General features: G+C 51.2%; 2 protein-coding genes and 2 long non-coding RNA genes across 4 annotated transcripts; all 4 read left to right on the forward strand.

Moving 5' to 3' along the window:
- Positions 1-4,662: 4,662 nt before the first annotated feature.
- LOC311526899 (zona pellucida sperm-binding protein 3-like) lies at positions 4,663-6,564 on the forward strand (the record flags this gene model as incomplete). Its single annotated transcript, XM_084640366.1, has 6 exons — positions 4,663-4,848; positions 5,614-5,732; positions 5,813-5,916; positions 5,993-6,170; positions 6,248-6,368; positions 6,469-6,564. 6 exons carry the CDS (start codon positions 4,663-4,665, stop codon positions 6,562-6,564), a joined length of 804 nt encoding a protein of 267 aa, XP_084496492.1.
- Positions 6,565-6,651: 87 nt separating this feature from the next.
- LOC311527680 lies at positions 6,652-7,673 on the forward strand. The gene is made up of 3 exons (XR_014713417.1): positions 6,652-6,794; positions 6,918-7,043; positions 7,588-7,673. It is a non-coding gene; the product is annotated as an uncharacterized lncRNA (long non-coding RNA).
- Positions 7,674-12,013: 4,340 nt separating this feature from the next.
- On the forward strand, positions 12,014-13,839 carry LOC311526900 (zona pellucida sperm-binding protein 3-like; the record flags this gene model as incomplete). The annotated part of the gene is made up of 4 exons (XM_084640367.1): positions 12,014-12,524; positions 13,284-13,402; positions 13,483-13,586; positions 13,658-13,839. Exons 1-4 carry the CDS (start codon positions 12,111-12,113, stop codon positions 13,837-13,839), a joined length of 819 nt encoding a protein of 272 aa, XP_084496493.1. The 5' UTR covers positions 12,014-12,110.
- Positions 13,840-14,138: 299 nt separating this feature from the next.
- Positions 14,139-15,398, forward strand: LOC311527740. Its single transcript, XR_014713431.1, has 4 exons — positions 14,139-14,225; positions 14,314-14,459; positions 14,583-14,708; positions 15,268-15,398. It is a non-coding gene; the product is annotated as an uncharacterized lncRNA (long non-coding RNA).
- The last annotated feature ends 6,519 nt before the right edge of the window (positions 15,399-21,917 follow it).

The following is a 21,917-nucleotide window of genomic DNA, read 5'->3' on the forward strand; positions in this document are numbered from 1 at the left end:
CTCCATCTGAACTGTCCATCTGGCACCTGTAACCATTACAGGGCTCTTGCAGTAGAGAGAACACACATCCCCCAGCCACTGTGCCCTCTAAGTGAAACAGATGCCATGAGGGAGTTCCTACTGACTCCATGACTGGCTTTAGGTGATGCTCTAGGGCAAGGGTTTTTAAACTTCATTGCACTGTAATCCCCGTTGTTCAACTACTGCCCTGGTCCAGGGGGTCAAACCCCCAGGGCTTACCCTGGGGAGCAGGGGCTGTAACCTGAGCCCCACTGCCTAGGGCAAAAGACTGAGATCTGCCAAACAGGGCTGAAGCCCTTGTGCTTTGGCCCTGGGCACTGGGGCTCAGTCGGCAACTTTAGTTTGAGCCAGTCTAACACAGCCTTAGCAAACCCATTAAAATGGGGTGGTGACCCACTTTGGGATCCTAACCTGCAGTTTAAGAACTGCTGCTCTAGGGTAACTACTCACCTTAGAGAGAAGGATGGGGGCACTTTAGACAACCTGGTCTCACCATGGACTGAAATCATGGCTGGGGTGAACTCTTTAGGCTCAGGCTAGTTAGTTCTGCAGGCTAGCCCTGTTCTCTTACCACCAGGCCTAGGCAGAAAGTGTCTTAAAAAAAACCTTCCAGTTTCTGTGCCCTTACCTGCAGTGGAATGAGGCCTGTACAACAATGATCATGCAGCCTCTACTCAAACCCAAGTGTAAAGGGCTCTATCTAGGTCTCTACCGTGGTAGAGACAACACAGCCAACCCTGCTCTAGGACAGGATGTCACTTCTTCAACATCTGCCCTTTAGCTGTGTGGGGAGCAGATCCAAGACCAGGGTTGCACAAATAAACCTCCTCAGCAGGCCAGAGGAGAGCAAAGGGAGCAGCAGCGTGTATGTTCCCAGAACAAGCTCTCTGCCGGAGTGGTTATTCACCCTCTCCCGTGTGATGCTGCAGTGGGGCAGGAGCAGCCTCTTTCCTCCAACACATGCAGCTCTCTGAGCAGGGGCCCTTGGAGGCTTGCTGTGCACCTGCAAGTGGAAGGGACTCTGAGCGAGTAAGGTCCTGACAGGGACTGTCTAAGGTCAGAGCGCCTCATCTACAGTGTCCAATGACTCCCCCAATGCCCTGGGAGGTAGGGGAATGCTGACCACCTTTCATACAAGGGGGGAAAAGACAGGGTTATTAAGTGAGGTTGCCCAGGAAGGCTTTGGCACAATGTGGAATTTAACCTTGGTCTCTTGCATGCCAAGGTGGTGTCTCAACCATCAGACCATGTCTCTCAATGCTTTTCAGCCCGTATTCCCAAAGTCCCTCTGTTCTTGTCCCCTCTGACTAGCTGAGATCCAGCCCTCAAGCCGGAGGTACATTTCCCCCTACCTCTGGCACAACTCCAGCCCTTCCTCTAAAATATGGGTCCTCTAGTTGGGAAGCTCCAAGACCCTGACATCCTTCAAATCCCCCTCCTTTCTCTGCACTCAGCTTGTTTCTCTCCCTCCCAAATATTGTTGGCTGTATCGAAACAAAGAGCAGGAATCATTCCTGTCCTCATTTCACAGAGGAGACTCTAAGGTTCAGTGCTGCTAAGCCAAAATTAGTGGCCAGTTCCCAAACTAAGAGGAGTTGGTGCTGCATGAGGGGTGTGGATTCAATGCCTGGAGGTACTGCAGCTGGTAGAGCTGTCAGGCCCTGACCTGCCAGTTTTCTGGCTTTCTCGCGTGCCTTGAAGAGGGGATGCCAAAATCTGATTTTTAAATAGAAATTTCACTACAACCTTCACTAAACTGGGAAAAGAGCAATTCCATCATGTGGTGCCAAAATTACACCCCTGGGACTCACCTGGTTTGGACACAGTCCTCTGCTCCTTGACCTAACCTTTCTGTCAGTGGGCTTCACAGCTGCTTGGCAGAGAATCAGGATTCCTGGGTTCTTGACCCAGCTCTGGAAGGAGACTGTGGTCTCGTGCTTAGCACAGGGAATGTAACCGACTGCATTCACTCCATGCATTCATTTCAGACAGCAGCACGGCTGTGACTGGGGTCATCTGGAGAGACCTAGGTTTTATTTCTAGCTTACCCAGGGAGAACATGATGTAACTTCTCAGTAAGCTTAGCTCTAAGATGCCAGAGCATGAGAGCTGCCTTGCCCTGGAATAGGGCTATGAAGCCTTAATCTGTTATTAGCACTGCAGGAACAAATACGTATTTGGCAGAGGGTACTGGGAGGCACAGGGACTCTCTGGGTTCACCAGAAGAATGACATGTAAGGTCTCTAATGAAAACCCGAGTCACACAGGTCATCATAACCATTGTGAGATGTAGGTATGGGAAGTATGCAAGGAGCACTGAAAATGAGGTTCTGTAGGCCTTGTAGATGAAGCAGGCCTCTCAAAGGTAGTGGGTCTTGAGACAAAATCCTGCAGACAGGAGGGGTGGGCGATGCTTTTCTTCATGGTGGACCATTGTGTGTTGTATGTCATGCAATGTCTAAGACAAATGCCAATGAGGAGCTGGCAGAGACTTCAGACAGAAACTAACAGGAAGAAGTCAATATTGGAGGGGGAACCCTATCTACTGATAAACATCAAAGGTGCCTGCTGGAATATTTGAGGGGCAAAAAGACATCCTAACATCAGGTGCCTAGGAAGTAAACTAACAGCGAGTTGGCATCATGAATAAGGGGTTTCAGCCAGGCTTGGCTGCAAATGCTGAAGGGAACTTGGGTGAGACGCTTTCCAGATTGGAGGATAAATCTCCTTTTACTTTAGATTAGAGCTGAAGTGCTGTGTGTGATACAAGAGAACTGAGCTAATGCCAAACTGGTGAATGAGGATGCGCTGTTCCTTTGGAAACAGAGCATCTGGGATTTCTCTGGGTATCCAGTGATTGGGGTTGAACCACAGAGGGGCCCACTTTGAAGGGACTTGAAGCCTGGGGCGCATTAATTGTTATCCTGCCAGGCAAAACACAGGGCTGGGCTATCCCAGAGAAGAATGCTTGAGGCGCTGATGGGCTGGTTGCATTGGGGAGCTAAAACCCAGCTGGCACAGGCAAGGCTCCTTCATACAGGAGGCTGGTGGCAACTAGGTTGCCGCACAGCCCTGGCTGCCCTGAGAAGTGTCACAGTCCCTATCCCAGGAATCTCAGTTTCACATGGATCCTCCCTCCAGGACAGGCCCTCTCTTCGCTTTGAGAAACAAGCCATTCTGGGGAGGGGAGATATGGGGGTAGATGTGGGTACACGTTGGGGAAAACAATTCAACCCACCAAACTCCACCCCAACCCTGGAAGGAGAACACCAGTTCTGGAACTCATCTGACGAGTTATGCGGATATTAGAGAGGACACAAATTTCCCCTTGAACAGATTTTAGTTTCACACTTATCCACAGTGGAGCACTTGATGGGCCAGACTGAGAGAACAAGTGACCAGGAATGCGGCTGTAGCCCGGTGGGAGGTGGAAGCACTGGGGTCTGGTCCCTCTTTCATCATTTATCCACAACAGAACAGCTTGAATGGGAGAGTAGGAGGAAGCCCAACATCAGAATGTCCCCTAGCTCAGTGGTTCAAGCATTCTTCTGAGAGATGGGAGACCCCTGTTCACGTCCTTTCTCTCCCCTCAGCAGAGAGGGGGAATGAAACCTGGGTCTCCCACATTCCAGGTGAATGCTCTAACCGCTGGGCTAAAAGATCCGAGGAGGACACCGCGTCCTGCTCCAGTGCAATTGTGAACGGGGTCAACATGGGCAAGCAGCACAGCTAGTGAATTGGGCTCCACATAAGACATAGGCAACTAAATGCCTAACTTCCCCTAGCTCATGGACAGCTCTGGCCTTAGGTGGGAGACAGGTGCCCAGACTCCCAGAGGGAGGCAGCTGGGCATGTGCCCAGAGGCTGAGACACGGGCACCAGGGACCTTTATAGTGTAAAAACTTCGGTGCTGCTGAATTTGGACACCTACAGAGTTCGCTATATGGTTTGTATCAGAGGGGAGTGGGTGGGTCTGATGAAGAGGGTATTCACCCACGAAAGCTTATGCTCCAATACCTCTGTTAGTCTATAAGGTGCCTCAGGACTCTTTGCCGCTGTGTGATTTGTGGATCACAGTGGAGCCAAACCCAGGATTTACAGGCCTAAATTGGGGATTGAGGGGCCTGGGTCCCTTTGTGGTGGAGCCCACCCTTAGCCTTCCATTGAACGAAACAGGGCAGGAATTTTCCAAACTGCAGCTGATGTACTGACCAACAGGTGGAGCTGATTCCCATTGGCCCTCCTATTTCCCTGGTTCAGGGCATGGGCACCGGGCATGATAGGGCCCCGGTTACCTGCAGATTAGGGGAGGGTGTTAATTACCTGGGACAGCTGTCATCTGGCTCTGAGTCACGGTATAAAGCCCCAGAGCAGCAGTTTCCCTCCATACTGGATTTGCTGCAAGCAGGCAAGATGGGGTACAGAAACAACCTGTGCTTTGTTCTTCTGTGCTGGGTGGTCAGTGGGGTGACCTGTTACAATCCCTGGGATTTCTCTAGGATTGACTCTGCCATCTGGAGACCCACCCCCAGGGCTGAGCCCCCTCAACGACAAGCCCATGTTCTCTCTCTTGCCCAGCCCTACCCCTGGGCTCGGGCTGATACTTCCCAGCTCAGGGCTGTGTCCGTGCTGCAGCCTGTCATGGTGCAGTGTGAGGAGGCTCAGATGGTGATCACTGTGCACAGGGATCTGTTTGGGATGGGGAGACTGATCAAAGCTGCTGACCTGAGCCTTGGCCCAGCTGCCTGCCGGTACGTGTCCCTTAATGATGCAGAGAACACAGTGATCTTTGTAGCTGGGCTCCATGAATGTGGCAGCACCTTGCAGGTAAGGATTTATGCAAGTCAGGAGCCCCTACTGATCCCTAGCATCACTGCCCCTGCCTTGTCTGATGGGGTAAAAATGGGGCAGCAGGAGAGAACAGTGGGTGGGATTTTGTCCATGTTATTGATAAGCTCCCTGGTTTTTCCTGGGTGCTTCTTCTTAGCTTCCAGTCTCATGCGCCAGGCAAAGAATTCTGCCTTGCTCAGCTCCTGGAGCAGGCTCACAAGTGGAGCCTGAAGAGGGTGCTCTTGTGGCTCAGACAGACTTTACTTCTAGACCCCCCCCCCCCCCCACACACACACATCCAAAGTCTGTCTGCAGACTCCACAGACCGGAGCCTGCAACTGAATAAACTGATTGGTGTTAGCCTGAGCTCTGCATAGTCTGTAGGAGGGAAAGGGACAGACTACTGGCTTCCTTAATCCCTGGTCAAAATTCACCTCAAGGCAGCTAACAGATTAACCCTGGGGGTTTTACTGTCTGAGATTCCTTCACAACCTGCACAGAGGAAAACAGTGAGCAGAGTTGTGTAAAATGGCACTACTGTGGTGCTCATCTTCCGATGGCTGCTCTAGCAGACTGAGCTCTGAAATCCCCTGCTTCTAGTGTCCAGTCCTTCCAAAGGCAGTTGCCAGTTGACTGGGCACTGGTTGGAAAACTTGAGCTCAAGTTTTCCATCTGGCTGAGGCTTGTTCTTGGGCTCATCTGAATGACTTTACAAATGCTCTGTGTACTAGTGTTAACCCTTCCATGTCTGCTGCTTCCCAGATGACCCCAGACTCCCTGGTTTACAGCACAAGCCTGAACTATAACCCCACCCCTGCCAGCAACCCAGTGATCCTGAGAACCAATCCAGCTGTGATTCCCATTGAGTGTCACTACCCCAGGTGAGAGTCTGAGATGCTCAGATCCCCTCTCTCCCCTTCTGGAATCTGGCTCAGTGACTGAGGTTTGCTCCTCCTCCCAGGAAGGACAATGTGAGCAGTAAAGCCATCAAGCCAACATGGGTTCCCTTCAGCTCCACCCTGTCTGCTGAGGAGAGGCTGGATTTCTCCCTGCACCTGATGAATGGTAGGTGGGAGGAGCCTTCAGGGGAGCCCAGCCCTGCCTGCCTGTCTGTCCTGCTCAATGTGAACTTGCCTTGCAGATGACTGGAGTGCTGAGAGACCCTCCAATGGATTCCAGCTGGGGGAGGTCATGCATATCCAAGCTGATGTCCACACTGGGAACCATGTGGCTCTGAGGCTCTTTGTGGACAGCTGTGTGGCCACCCTGAGCCCAGACAGGGACTCCTCTCCCCGCTATGCTGTCATTGACTTCAATGGGTAAGAGCTGGGAGCCCTTTCTAGACTAAAACAAGACTGATCAGGGACTCTTACTGACCCTTGATTCTTGTGTGTAGGTGCCTGGTGGATGGGAGATCAGATGACACCACCTCGGCCTTCATATCCCCCAGGCCCAGGCAGGACACGCTGCAGTTCATGGTGGATGTGTTCAGGTTTGCAGGAGATGCCAGGAACTTGGTGAGAGCCCACATTTCTGCTCCAAGTCGATTTCCCCAGGCTAAGCAGCTGTTAGGGTCCCCTGGGATGGTCCTAACCCCTCTTCCCACTTCCCTTCCAGATCTACATCACCTGTCATCTGAAAGTCACTGCAGCTGAGCAAGCCCCAGATCCCTTGAACAAGGCTTGTTCCTTCAACAAAGCAGGCAACACGTGAGTAGCCTAGAACCCCATCAGGGGAGTGACAGGCAGCCTAGAACAGAACTCTTCACTGTAGATGACTGTTCCTGTTCTGTTCCAGCTGGTCTCCAGTGGAAGGCATCCGAGACATCTGCAGGTGCTGTGAGACTGGGAACTGCGCATTCCTTGGAGGACAGTCTGGGAGAGGCAGCCCTCTGGACAGATGGTCAGGGAGGCGCTTCCAGAGAGATGTGGCCTCCAGGCATGGTAGGTTCTGTGCCCACTTCACCTGGGAAGATGTCTGGCTTACTCCAGCAGACTGTTCCTGGGGGATCTTCCACCCAAAATGGGATGGATTGGTTTTCTAGTAGTGCTTCTCTCCCAATACAGGTGAGCCCTTGGTGAGGGAAGCTGAGGCTGATGTTGTGGTAGGACCCATGATCATCTTGGATACTGATCAAGGATCAAGGGATCTCTCAGTTGCTCAAATGGAAGCAGAGAAGGCAGCATCAGAGGGTAACTAGTTCTAATGAACAAGTCTCATGGTGCCTCTATTGTCACTACTAATCTACATTGGGTTTGCTGGGAAAAGATGCACTAAAAGATGGAAGAAATGAGTTTTACAAAGTCAGTTGTAAGAATCCCTTAGTCCAAGGAGGGAGTGTTAATAATGAGTCAACAAGACTCAAGAAGGGCTCCTTGTTGAGAGGGTCCAACCAGAGCCAGTCAAACATAGGACTGTCAGCCACCGTAGCCTGGGCTTATCTGCTGGGACACCAGTTGTGTGACCTGAGACCTGCAACCTATTACCCAGTGGGATTTATAAAGAGGTGCTGATCTCCTGCTCCAGCCACTTCTAGTAGACAAACTCCAATATGTATGGCTATAAAAGACTTCAAAAAACACAGCCCTACAATACAGCTCAAAGAAAAAATCCCCCATTTTATTAACTGTGGCCTTGACTCATGTACCCAGCGAGTGCCTGGTAGATTTTTGGAGAGGAGAGGTTGCTGGAGAAGCAACTAGCTGCAGTTTTAACCATGTGTCCTTCCTCTTGTAGGATTCTCTTCTACAGCTGGTCTGATCTCAGTGGCAGCTGCCATTGCACTGGCCTTTATTACTCTGGGGATACTCGTATACAGAAGATGCAGCTATTCCAGTGCCTGAGCAGTCACAGGCCTTTTTACCTTCTGTCTAATGTAAATAAACCCCAATGACCTGATTCTGGTCTGTGACGTATTAATGGGCAAGGGAGATGCCTTCCCTTCTGTGGGGAAGGAAATGGTGTGGTTGATGCACCAACCACATTATGGACACACCCACGGGGCTGCATGGGGAGAGATCATGTGAAGGTGAAGAAAGCAGAGATTGCTGCCTTCAGGCTCCCAGAGGCAAATGGCAGGGGGATTTCCCTCCACCTGAACTGTCCATCTGGCACCTGTAACCATTACAGGGCTCTTGCAGTAGAGAGAACACACATCCCCCAGCCACTGGGCCCTCTAAGTGAAACAGATGCCATGAGGGAGTTCCTACTGACTCCATGACTGGCTTTAGGTGATGCTCTAGGGCAAGGGTTTTTAAACTTCATTGCACTGTAATCCCCGTTGTCCAACTACTGCCCTGGTCCAGGGGGTCAAACCCCCATGGCTTACCCTGGGGAGCAGGGGCTGTAACCTGAGCCCCACTGCCTAGGGCAAAAGACTGACCTGCCAAACAGGGCTGAAGCCCTTGTGCTTTGGCCCTGGGCACTGGGGCTCAGTCGGCAACTTTAGTTTGAGCCAGTCTAACACAGCCTTGGCGAACCCATTAAAATGGGGTGGTGACCCACTTTGGGATCCTAGCCTGCAGTTTATCCGGGGCTCTATCTAGTTCTCTACAGTGGTAGAGACAACACAGCCAACCCTGCTCTAGGACAGGATGTCACTTCTTCAACATCTGCCCTTTAGCTGTGTGGGGAGCAGATCCAAGACCAGGGTTGCACAAATAAACCTCCTCAGCAGGCCAGAGGAGAGCAAAGGGAGCAGCAGCGTGTATGTTCCCAGAACAAGCTCTCTGCCGGAGTGGTTATTCACCCTCTCCCGTGTGATGCTGCAGTGGGGCAGGAGCAGCCTCTTTCCTCCAACACATGCAGCTCTCTGAGCAGGGGCCCTTGGAGGCTTGCTGTGCACCTGCAAGTGGAAGGGACTCTGAGCGAGTAAGGTCCTGACAGGGACTGTCTAAGGTCAGAGCGCCTCATCTACAGTGTCCAATGACTCCCCCAATGCCCTGGGAGGTAGGGGAATGCTGACCACCTTTCATACAAGGGGGGAAAAGACAGGGTTATTAAGTGAGGTTGCCCAGGAAGGCTTTGGCACAATGTGGAATTTAACCTTGGTCTCTTGCATGCCAAGGTGGTGTCTCAACCATCAGACCATGTCTCTCAATGCTTTTCAGCCCATATTCCCAAAGTCCCTCTGTTCTTGAAGGGACCCCTCTGACTAGCTGAGATCCAGCCCTCAAGCCGGAGGTACATTTCCCCCTGCCTCTGGCACAACTCCAGCCCTTCCTCTAAAATATGGGTCCTCTAGTTGGGAAGCTCCAAGACCCTGACATCCTTCAAATCCCCCTCTTTTCTCTGCACTCAGCTTGTTTCTCTCCCTCCCAAATATTGTTGGCTGTATCGAAACAAAGAGCAGGAATCATTCCTGTCCTCATTTCACAGAGGAGACTCTAAGGTTCAGTGCTGCTAAGCCAAAATTAGTGGCCAGTTCCCAAACTAAGAGGAGTTGGTGCTGCATGAGGGGCGTGGATTCAATGCCTGGAGGTACTGCAGCTGGTAGAGCTGTCAGGCCCTGACCTGCCAGTTTTCTGGCTTTCTCGCGTGCCTTGAAGAGGGGATGCCAAAATCTGATTTTTAAATAGAAATTTCACTACAACCTTCACTAAACTGGGAAAAGAGCAATTCCATCATGTGGTGCCAAAATTACACCCCTGGGACTCACCTGGTTTGGACACAGTCCTCTGCTCCTTGACCTAACCTTTCTGTCAGTGGGCTTCACAGCTGCTTGGCAGAGAATCAGGATTCCTGGGTTCTTGACCCAGCTCTGGAAGGAGACTGTGGTCTCGTGCTTAGCACAGGGAATGTAACCGACTGCATTCACTCCATGCATTCATTTCAGACAGCAGCACGGCTGTGACTGGGGTCATCTGGAGAGACCTAGGTTTTATTTCTAGCTTACCCAGGGAGAACATGATGTAACTTCTCAGTTAGCTTAGCTCTAAGATGCCAGAGCATGAGAGCTGCCTTGCCCTGGAATAGGGCTATGAAACCTTAATCTGTTATTAGCACTGCAGGAACAAATACGTATTTGGCAGAGGGTACTGGGAGGCACAGGGACTCTCTGGGTTCACCAGAAGAATGACATGTAAGGTCTCTAATGAAAACCCGAGTCACACAGGTCATCATAACCATTGTGAGATGTAGGTATGGGAAGTATGCAAGGAGCACTGAAAATGAGGTTCTGTAGGCCTTGTAGATGAAGCAGGCCTCTCAAAGGTAGTGGGTCTTGAGACAAAATCCTGCAGACAGGAGGGGTGGGCGATGCTTTTCTTCATGGTGGACCATTGTGTGTTGTATGTCATGCAATGTCTAAGACAAATGCCAATGAGGAGCTGGCAGAGACTTCAGACAGAAACTAACAGGAAGAAGTCAATATTGGAGGGGGAACCCTATCTACTGATAAACATCAAAGGTGCCTGCTGGAATATTTGAGGGGCAAAAAGACATCCTAACATCAGGTGCCTAGGAAGTAAACTAACAGCGAGTTGGCATCATGAATAAGGGGTTTCAGCCAGGCTTGGCTGCAAATGCTGAAGGGAACTTGGGTGAGACGCTTTCCAGATTGGAGGATAAATCTCCTTTTACTTTAGATTAGAGCTGAAGTGCTGTGTGTGATACAAGAGAACTGAGCTAATGCCAAACTGGTGAATGAGGATGCGCTGTTCCTTTGGAAACAGAGCATCTGGGATTTCTCTGGGTATCCAGTGATTGGGGTTGAACCACAGAGGGGCCCACTTTGAAGGGACTTGAAGCCTGGGGCGCATTAATTGTTATCCTGCCAGGCAAAACACAGGGCTGGGCTATCCCAGAGAAGAATGCTTGAGGCGCTGATGGGCTGGTTGCATTGGGGAGCTAAAACCCAGCTGGCACAGGCAAGGCTCCTTCATACAGGAGGCTGGTGGCAACTAGGTTGCCGCACAGCCCTGGCTGCCCTGAGAAGTGTCACAGTCCCTATCCCAGGAATCTCAGTTTCACATGGATCCTCCCTCCAGGACAGGCCCTCTCTTCGCTTTGAGAAACAAGCCATTCTGGGGAGGGGAGATATGGGGGCAGATGTGGGTACACGTTGGGGAAAACAATTCAACCCACCAAACTCCACCCCAACCCTGGAAGGAGAACACCAGTTCTGGAACTCATCTGACGAGTTATGCGGATATTAGAGAGGACACAAATTTCCCCTTGAACAGATTTTAGTTTCACACTTATCCACAGTGGAGCACTTGATGGGCCAGACTGAGAGAACAAGTGACCAGGAATGCGGCTGTAGCCCGGTGGGAGGTGGAAGCACTGGGGTCTGGTCCCTCTTTCATCATTTATCCACAACAGAACAGCTTGAATGGGAGAGTAGGAGGAAGCCCAACATCAGAATGTCCCCTAGCTCAGTGGTTCAAGCATTCTTCTGAGAGATGGGAGACCCCTGTTCACGTCCTTTCTCTCCCCTCAGCAGAGAGGGGGAATGAAACCTGGGTCTCCCACATTCCAGGTGAATGCTCTAACCGCTGGGCTAAAAGATCCGAGGAGGACACCGCGTCCTGCTCCAGTGCAATTGTGAACGGGGTCAACATGGGCAAGCAGCACAGCTAGTGAATTGGGCTCCACATAAGACATAGGCAACTAAATGCCTAACTTCCCCTAGCTCATGGACAGCTCTGGCCTTAGGTGGGAGACAGGTGCCCAGACTCCCAGAGGGAGGCAGCTGGGCATGGGCCCAGAGGCTGAGACACGGGCACCAGGGACCTTTATAGTGTAAAAACTTCGGTGCTGCTGAATTTGGACACCTACAGAGTTCGCTATATGGTTTGTATCAGAGGGGAGTGGGTGGGTCTGATGAAGAGGGTATTCACCCACGGAAGCTTATGCTCCAATACCTCTGTTAGTCTATAAGGTGCCTCAGGACTCTTTGCCGCTGTGTGATTTGTGGATCACAGTGGAGCCAAACCCAGGATTTACAGGCCTAAATTGGGGATTGAGGGGCCTGGGTCCCTTTGTGGTGGAGCCCACCCTTAGCCTTCCATTGAACGAAACAGGGCAGGAATTTTCCAAACTGCAGCTGATGTACTGACCAACAGGTGGAGCTGATTCCCATTGGCCCTCCTATTTCCCTGGTTCAGGGCGTGGGCACTGGGCATGATTGGGCCCCGGTTACCTGCAGATTAGGGGAGGGTGTTAATTACCTGGGACAGCTGTCACCTGGCTCTGAGTCACGGTATAAAGCCCCAGAGCAGCAGTTTCCCTCCATACTGGATTTGCTGCAAGCAGGCAAGATGGGGTACAGAAACAACCTGTGCTTTGTTCTTCTGTGCTGGGTGGTCAGTGGGGTGACCTGTTACAATCCCTGGGATTTCTCTAGGATTGACTCTGCCATCTGGAGACCCACCCCCAGGGCTGAGCCCCCTCAACGACAAGCCCATGTTCTCTCTCTTGCCCAGCCCTACCCCTGGGCTCGGGCTGATACTTCCCAGCTCAGGGCTGTGTCCGTGCTGCAGCCTGTCATGGTGCAGTGTGAGGAGGCTCAGATGGTGATCACTGTGCACAGGGATCTGTTTGGGATGGGGAGACTGATCAAAGCTGCTGACCTGAGCCTTGGCCCAGCTGCCTGCCGGTACGTGTCCCTTAATGATGCAGAGAACACAGTGATCTTTGTAGCTGGGCTCCATGAATGTGGCAGCACCTTGCAGGTAAGGATTTATGCAAGTCAGGAGCCCCTACTGATCCCTAGCATCACTGCCCCTGCCTTGTCTGATGGGGTAAAAATGGGGCAGCAGGAGAGAACAGTGGGTGGGATTTTGTCCATGTTATTGATAAGCTCCCTGGTTTTTCCTGGGTGCTTCTTCTTAGCTTCCAGTCTCATGCGCCAGGCAAAGAATTCTGCCTTGCTCAGCTCCTGGAGCAGGCTCACAAGTGGAGCCTGAAGAGGGTGCTCTTGTGGCTCAGACAGACTTTACTTCTAGACCCCCCCCCACACACACACATCCAAAGTCTGTCTGCAGACTCCACAGACCGGAGCCTGCAACTGAATAAACTGATTGGTGTTAGCCTGAGCTCTGCATAGTCTGTAGGAGGGAAAGGGACAGACTACTGGCTTCCTTAATCCCTGGTCAAAATTCACCTCAAGGCAGCTAACAGATTAACCCTGGGGGTTTTACTGTCTGAGATTCCTTCACAACCTGCACAGAGGAAAACAGTGAGCAGAGTTGTGTAAAATGGCACTACTGTGGTGCTCATCTTCCGATGGCTGCTCTAGCAGACTGAGCTCTGAAATCCCCTGTTTCTAGTGTCCAGTCCTTCCAAAGGCAGTTGCCAGTTGACTGGGCACTGGTTGGAAAACTTGAGCTCAAGTTTTCCATCTGGCTGAGGCTTGTTCTTAGGCCCATCTGAATGACTTTACAAATGCTCTGTGTACTAGTGTTAACCCTTCCATGTCTGCTGCTTCCCAGATGACCCCAGACTCCCTGGTTTACAGCACAAACCTGAACTATAACCCCACCCCTGCCAGCAACCCAGTGATCCTGAGAACCAATCCAGCTGTGATTCCCATTGAGTGTCACTACCCCAGGTGAGAGTCTGAGATGCTCAGATCCCCTCCCTCCCCTTCTGGAATCTGGCTCAGTGACTGAGGTTTGCTCCTCCTCCCAGGAAGGACAATGTGAGCAGTAAAGCCATCAAGCCAACATGGGTTCCCTTCAGCTCCACCCTGTCTGCTGAGGAGAGGCTGGATTTCTCCCTGCACCTGATGAATGGTAGGTGGGAGAAGCCTCCAGGGGAGCCCTGCCTGCCTGTCTGTCCTGCTCACTGTGAACTTGCCTTGCAGATGACTGGAGTGCTGAGAGACCCTCCAATGGATTCCAGCTGGGGGAGGTCATGCATATCCAAGCTGATGTCAGCACTGGGAACCATGTGGCTCTGAGGCTCTTTGTGGACAGCTGTGTGGCCACCCTGAGCCCAGACAGGGACTCCTCTCCCCGCTATGCTGTCATTGACTTCAATGGGTAAGAGCTGGGAGCCCTTTCTAGACTAAAACAAGACTGATCAGGGACTCTTACTGACCCTTGATTCTTGTGTGTAGGTGCCTGGTGGATGGGAGATCAGATGACACCACCTCGGCCTTCATATCCCCCAGGCCCAGGCAGGACACGCTGCAGTTCATGGTGGATGTGTTCAGGTTTGCAGGAGATGCCAGGAACTTGGTGAGAGCCCACATTTCTGCTCCAAGTCGATTTCCCCAGGCTAAGCAGCTGTTAGGGTCCCCTGGGATGGTCCTAACCCCTCTTCCCACTTCCCTTCCAGATCTACATCACCTGTCATCTGAAAGTCACTGCAGCTGAGCAAGCCCCAGATCCCTTGAACAAGGCTTGTTCCTTCAACAAAGCAGGCAACATGTGAGTAGCCTAGAACCCCATCAGGGGAGTGACAGGCAGCCTAGAACAGAACTCTTCACTGTAGATGACTGTTCCTGTTCTGTTCCAGCTGGTCTCCAGTGGAAGGCATCCGAGACATCTGCAGGTGCTGTGAGACTGGGAACTGCGCATTCCTTGGAGGACAGTCTGGGAGAGGCAGCCCTCTGGACAGATGGTCAGGGAGGCGCTTCCAGAGAGATGTGGCCTCCAGGCATGGTAGGTTCTGTGCCCACTTCACCTGGGAAGATGTCTGGCTTACTCCAGCAGACTGTTCCTGGGGGATCTTCCACCCAAAATGGGATGGATTGGTTTTCTAGTAGTGCTTCTCTCCCAATACAGGTGAGCCCTTGGTGAGGGAAGCTGAGGCTGATGTTGTGGTAGGACCCATGATCATCTTGGATACTGATCAAGGATCAAGGGATCTCTCAGTTGCTCAAATGGAAGCAGAGAAGGCAGCATCAGAGGGTAACTAGTTCTAATGAACAAGTCTCATGGTGCCTCTATTGTCACTACTAATCTACATTGGGTTTGCTGGGAAAAGATGCACTAAAAGATGGAAGAAATGAGTTTTACAAAGTCAGTTGTAAGAATCCCTTAGTCCAAGGAGGGAGTGTTAATAATGAGTCAACAAGACTCAAGAAGGGCTCCTTGTTGAGAGGGTCCAACCAGAGCCAGTCAAACATAGGACTGTCGGCCACTGTAGCCTGGGCTTATCTGCTGGGACACCAGTTGTGTGACCTGAGACCTGCAACCTATTATCCAGTGGGATTTATAAAGAGGTGCTGATCTCCTGCTCCAGCCACTTCTAGTAGACAAACTCCAATATGTATGGCTATAAAAGACTTCAAAAAACACAGCCCTACAATACAGCTCAAAGAAAAAATCCCCCATTTTATTAACTGTGGCCTTGACTCATGTACCCAGCGAGTCCCTGGTAGATTTTTGGAGAGGAGAGGTTGCTGGAGAAGCAACTAGCTGCAGTTTTAACCATGTGTCCTTCCTCTTGTGGGATTCTCTTCTACAGCTGGTCTGATCTCAGTGGCAGCTGCCATTGCACTGGCCTTTATTACGCTGGGGATACTCGTATACAGAAGATGCAGCCATTCCAGTGCCTGAGCAGTCACAGGCCTTTTTACCTTCTGTCTAATGTAAATAAACCCCAATGACTTGATTCTGGTCTGTGACGTATTAATGGGCAAGGGAGATGCCTTCCCTTCTGTGGGGAAGGAAATGGTGTGGTTGATGCACCAACCACATTATGGACGCACCCACGGGGCTGCATGGGGAGAGATCATGTGAGGGTGAAGAAAGCAGAGATTGCTGCCTTCAGGCTCCCAGAGGCAAATGGCAGGGGGATTTCCCTCCATCTGAACTGTCCATCTGGCACCTGTAACCATTACAGGGCTCTTGCAGTAGAGAGAACACACATCCCCCAGCCACTGTGCCCTCTAAGTGAAACAGATGCCATGAGGGAGTTCCTACTGACTCCATGACTGGCTTTAGGTGATGCTCTAGGGCAAGGGTTTTTAAACTTCATTGCACTGTAATCCCCATTGTCCAACTACTGCCCTGGTCCAGGGGGTCAAACCCCCAGGGCTTACCCTGGGGAGCAGGGGCTGTAACCTGAGCCCCACTGCCTAGGGCAAAAGACTGAGATCTGCCAAACAGGGCTGAAGCCCTTGTGCTTTGGCCCTGGGCACTGGGGCTCAGTTGGCAACTTTAGTTTGAGCCAGTCTAACACAGCCTTGGCAAACCCATTAAAATGGGGTGGTGACCCACTTTGGGATCCTAACCTGCAGTTTAAGAACTGCTGCTCTAGGGTAACTACTCACCTTAGAGAGAAGGATCGGGGCACTTTAGACAAATTGCTCTCACCATGGACTGAAATCATGGCTGGGGTGAACTCTTTAGGCTCAGGCTAGTTAGTTCTGCAGGCTAGCCCTGTTCTCTTGCCACCAGGCCTAGGCAGAAAGTGTCTTAAAAAAAACTTTCCAGTTTCTGTGCCCTTACCTGCAGTGGAGTGAGGCCTGTACAACAATGATCATGCAGCCTCTACTCAAACCCAAGTGTAAAGGGCTCTATCTAGGTCTCTACCGTGGTAGAGACAACACAGCCAACCCTGCTCTAGGACAGGATGTCACTTCTTCAACATCTGCCCTTTAGCTGTGTGGAGAGCAGATCCAAGACCAGGGTTGCACAAATAAACCTCCTCAGCAGGCCAGAGGAGAGCAAAGGGAGCAGCAGCGTGTATGTTCCCAGAACAAGCTCTCTGCCGGAGTGGTTATTCACCCTCTCCCGTGTGATGCTGCAGTGGGGCAGGAGCAGCCTCTTTCCTCCAACACATGCAGCTCTCTGAGCAGGGGCCCTTGGAGGCTTGCTGTGCACCTGCAAGTGGAAGGGACTCTGAGCGAGTAAGGTCCTGACAGGGACTGTCTAAGGTCAGAGCGCCTCATCTACAGTGTCCAATGACTCCCCCAATGCCCTGGGAGGTAGGGGAATGCTGACCACCTTTCATACAAGGGGGGAAAAGACAGGGTTATTAAGTGAGGTTGCCCAGGAAGGCTTTGGCACAATGTGGAATTTAACCTTGGTCTCTTGCATGCCAAGGTGGTGTCTCAACCATCAGACCATGTCTCTCAATGCTTTTCAGCCCATATTCCCAAAGTCCCTCTGTTCTTGAAGGGACCCCTCTGACTAGCTGAGATCCAGCCCTCAAGCCGTAGATACATTTCCCCCTGCCTCTGGCACAACTCCAGCCCTTCCTCTAAAATATGGGTCCTCTAGTTGGGAAGCTCCAAGACCCTGACATCCTTCAAATCCCCCTCCTTTCCCTGCACTCAGCTTGTTTCTCTCCCTCCCGAATATTGTTGACTGTATCTAGACAAACAGCAGGAATCATTCCTGTCCTCATTTCACAGAGAAGACTCTAAGGTTCAGTGCTGCTAAGCCAAAATTAGTGGCCAGCTCCCAAACTAAGAGGAGTTGGTGCTGCATGAGGGGTGTGGATTCAATGCCTGGAGGTACTGCAGCTGGTAGAGCTGTCAGGCCCTGACCTGCCAGTTTTCTGGCTTTCTCGGGTGCCTTGAAGAGGGGATGCAAAATCTGATTTTTAAATAGAAATTTTGCTGCAACTTTCACTAAACTGGGAAAAGAGAAATTCCATCATGTGGAGCCAAAATTACACCCCTGGGACTCACCTGGTTTGGACACAGTCCTCTGCCCCTTGACCTAACCTTTCTGTCGGTGGGCTTCACAGCTGCTTGGCAGAGAATCAGGATTCCTGGGTTCTCGACCCAGCTGTGGGAGGAGACTGTGGTCTCGTGCTTAGCACAGGGAAGGTAACCGACCACATTCACTCCATGCATTCATTCATTCATGCACGGCTGTGACTGGGGTCATCTGGAGAGACCTGGGTTTTATCTCTAGCTTACCCAGGGGGAACATGATGTAACCTCTCAGTTAGCTTAGCTCTAAGATGCCGGAGCATGAGAGCTGCCTTGCCCTAGTATAGGGCAATGAAGCCTTAATCAGTTATTAGTGCTGCAGGAACAAATACGTATTAAGAGCTGTCAGTGGAATGGACCATAGAATCATAGAATATCAGGGTTGGAAGGGACCCCAGAAGGTCATCTAGTCCAAACCCCCTGCTCGAAGCAGGACCAATTCCCAGTTAAATCATCCCAGCCAGGGCTTTGTCAAGCCTGACCTTAAAAACCTCTAAGGAAGGAGATTCTACCACCTCCCTAGGTAACGCATTACAGTGTTCCACCACCCTCTTAGTGAAAAAGTTTTTCCTAATATCCAATCTAAACCTCCCCCACTGCAACTTGAGACCATTACTCCTCGTTCTGTCATCTGCTACCATTGAGAACAGTCTAGAGCCATCCTCTTTGGAACCCCCTTTCAGGTAGTTGAAAGCAGCTATCAAATCCCCCCTCATTCTTCTCTTCTGCAGGCTAAACAATCCCAGCTCCCTCAGCCTCTCCTCATAAGTCATGTGTTCCAGACCCCTAATCATTTTTGTTGCCCTTCGCTGGACTCTCTCCAATTTATCCACATCCTTCTTGTAGTGTGGGGCCCAAAACTGGACACAGTACTCCAGATGAGGCCTCACCAATGTCGAATAGAGGGGAACGATCACGTCCCTCGATCTGCTCGCTATGCCCCTACTTATACATCCCAAAATGCCATTGGCCTTCTTGGCAACAAGGGCACACTGCTGACTCATATCCAGCTTCTCGTCCACTGTCACCCCTAGGTCCTTTTCTGCAGAACTGCTGCCTAGCCATTCGGTCCCTAGTCTGTAGCTGTGCATTGGGTTCTTCCATCCTAAGTGCAGGACCCTGCACTTATCCTTATTGAACCTCATCAGATTTCTTTTGGCCCAATCCTCCAATTTGTCTAGGTCCTTCTGTATCCTATCCCTCCCCTCCAGCGTATCTACCACTCCTCCCAGTTTAGTATCATCCACAAATTTACTGAGAGTGCAATCCACACCATCCTCCAGATCATTTATGAAGATATTGAACAAAACCGGCCCCAGGACCGACCCTTGGGGCACTCCACTTGATACCGGCTGCCAACTAGACATGGAGCCATTGATCACTACCCGTTGAGCCCGACAATCTAGCCAGCTTTCTACCCACCTTATAGTGCATTCATCCAGCCCATACTTCCTTAACTTGCTGACAAGAATACTGTGGGAGACCGTGTCAAAAGCTTTGCTAAAGTCAAGAAACAATACATCCACTGCTTTCCCTTCATCCACAGAACCAGTAATCTCATCATAAAAGGCGATTAGATTAGTCAGGCATGACCTTCCCTTGGTGAATCCATGCTGGCTGTTCCTGATCACTTTCCTCTCATGCAAGTGCTTCAGGATTGATTCTTTGAGGACCTGCTCCATGATTTTTCCAGGGACTGAGGTGAGGCTGACTGGCCTGTAGTTCCCAGGATCCTCCTTCTTCCCTTTTTTAAAGATTGGCACTACATTAGCCTTTTTCCAGTCATCCGGGACTTCCCCGGTTCGCCACGAGTTTTCAAAGATAATGGCCAATGGCTCTACAATCACAGCCGCCAATTCCTTCAGCACTCTCGGATGCAACTCGTCCGGCCCCATGGACTTGTGCACGTCCAACTTTTCTAAATAGTCCCTAACTACCTCTATCTCCACAGAGGGCTGGCCATCTCTTCCCCATTTTGTGATGCCCAGCGCAGCAGTCTGGGAGCTGACCTTGTTAGTGAAAACAGAGGCAAAAAAAGCATTGAGTACATTAGCTCAGTTGCATGCCATCCCATGGGCTCCCCACAGGTATGGTGTTGAGAACAAGTGTCTGTCTCCCTCTGGGCACACTGTCATTCCATGCAGGCTCTCAGCAGTCCCATTCGTTGCTCCATCAAACCAGAGATAAAGTTGAATAACTTCATATGGACTAGCTTTTGGAGCTTGCCCCTGGTGCAGGCCACTAGATTCCCACAGGGGTACCTCTGTCCCAAGAACCAACTGACAGAGGGTACTGGGAGACACCGGGGGACAGGGACCCCCTGGGTTCACCAAAAGAATGTCATGTAAGGTCTCGAATGAAACCCCGGGTCACACAGGTCATCATAACCTTTGTGAGATGTAGGCATGGGAAGCATGCAAGGAGCACTGAAAATTACAATCTGTAGGCCTTGTAGATGAAGCAGGCCTCTCAAAGGTGTGCATCTTGAGACAAACTCCTCCAGTCAGCAAATGAGGAGCTGGCAGAGACTTCAGAAAGAAACTAACAGGATGAAGTCAACATTGGAGGGGGAACCCTAGCTAGAGGTAAACATCAAAGGTGCATTCTGGTGTATTTGAGGAGCAAAAAGACACCCTGACATCAGGTGCCTAGGAAGTAAACTGACAGCGAGTTGGTGTCATGAAAAAGGAGTCTCAGCCAGGCTTAGCTGAAAATGCTGGAGAGAACTTGGGTGAGAGACACTTTTCGAGACTGGAGGATAACTTGTTAGTTAAGTGGAGGCTCCAGAACGCAAGTTATGATTTTGTTTCACAGCTAGCCGTTTGTTTCCAGCTCTCACACCATTTTTATGTGACTATTCTGTCTTAAATAAATCTCCTTTTGCTTTAGAATTCGGCTGAAGCGTAGTGTGTGATACAAGAGCGGTGAGCTAACGCCAAACTAGTAAAGGGGGACGCCCTGTCCTTTAGCAACAGAAGGTCTGGGATTTCTGTGGATCTCCAGTGATCAGGGTGGATCCCACATTGAAGGGACTTGAAGCCTGGGGCGCATTGATTGTCAACCTGCCAGGCAAAACACAGGGCTGGGCTATCCCAGAGAAGAATGCTTGAGGCGCTGATGGGCTGGTTGCATTGGGGAGCTAACACCCAGCTGGCACAGGCAAGGCTCCTTCATACTGGAGGCTGGTGGCAACTAGGTTGCTGCACAGCCCTGGCTGCCCTGAGAAGTGTCACAGTCCCTATCCCAGGAATCTCGGTTTCAAATGGATCCTCCCTCCAGGACAGGCCCTCTCTTCGCTTTGAGAAACAAACCATTCTGGGGAGGGGAGATATGGGGGCAGATGTGGGTACACGTTGGGGAAAACAATTCAACCCAGCAAACTCCACCCCAACCCTGGAAGGAGAACACCAGTTCTGGAACTCATCTGACGAGTTATGCGAATATTAGAGAGGACACAAATTTCCCCTTGAACAGATTTTACTTTCACACTTATCCACAGTGGAACACTTGGTGGGCCAGACTGAGAGAGCATGTGACCAGGAATGCGGCTGTAGTCCGGTGGGAGGTGGAAGCACTGGAGACTGGTCCCTCTTTCATCATTTATCCACAACAGAACAGCTTGAATGGGAAAGTAGGAGGAAGCCCAACATCAGAATGTCCCCTAGCTCAGTGGTTCAAGCATTCTTCTGAGAGATGGGAGACCCCTGTTCACGTCCTTTCTCTCCCCTCAGCAGAGAGGGGGAATGAAACCTGGGTCTCCCATATTCCAGGTGAATGCTCTAACCGCTGGGCTAAAACATCTGAGGAGGACACCACGTCCTGCTTCAGTGCAATTGTGAATGGGGTCAACATGGGCAAGCAGCACAGCTAGTGAATTGAGCTCCGCATATGAGGTAGGCAACTAAATGCCTAACTTCCCCTGGCTCATGGATGGCTCTGGGCTTAGGTGGGAGACAGGTGCCCGGACTCCCAGAGGGAGGCAGCTGGGCATGGGCCCAGAGGCTGAGACACGGGCACCAGGGACCTTTATAGTGTAAAAACTTCGGTGCTGCTGAATTTGGACACCTACAGAGTTCGCTATATGGTTTGTATCAGAGGGGAGTGGGTGGGTCTGATGAAGAGGGTATTCACCCACGGAAGCTTATGCTCCAATACCTCTGTTAGTCTATAAGGTGCCTCAGGACTCTTTGCCGCTGTGTGATTTGTGGATCACAGTGGAGCCAAACCCAGGATTTACAGGCCTAAATTGGGGATTGAGGGGCCTGGGTCCCTTTGTGGTGGAGCCCACCCTTAGCCTTCCATTGAACGAAACAGGGCAGGAATTTTCCAAACTGCAGCTGATGTACTGACCAACAGGTGGAGCTGATTCCCATTGGCCCTCCTATTTCCCTGGTTCAGGGCGTGGGCACTGGGCATGATTGGGCCCCGGTTACCTGCAGATTAGGGGAGG

This window comes from Lepidochelys olivacea, assembly GCF_965140295.1.
Source record: "Lepidochelys olivacea isolate rLepOli2 genome assembly, chromosome: 10".
NCBI lineage: Eukaryota > Metazoa > Chordata > Testudines > Cheloniidae > Lepidochelys > Lepidochelys olivacea.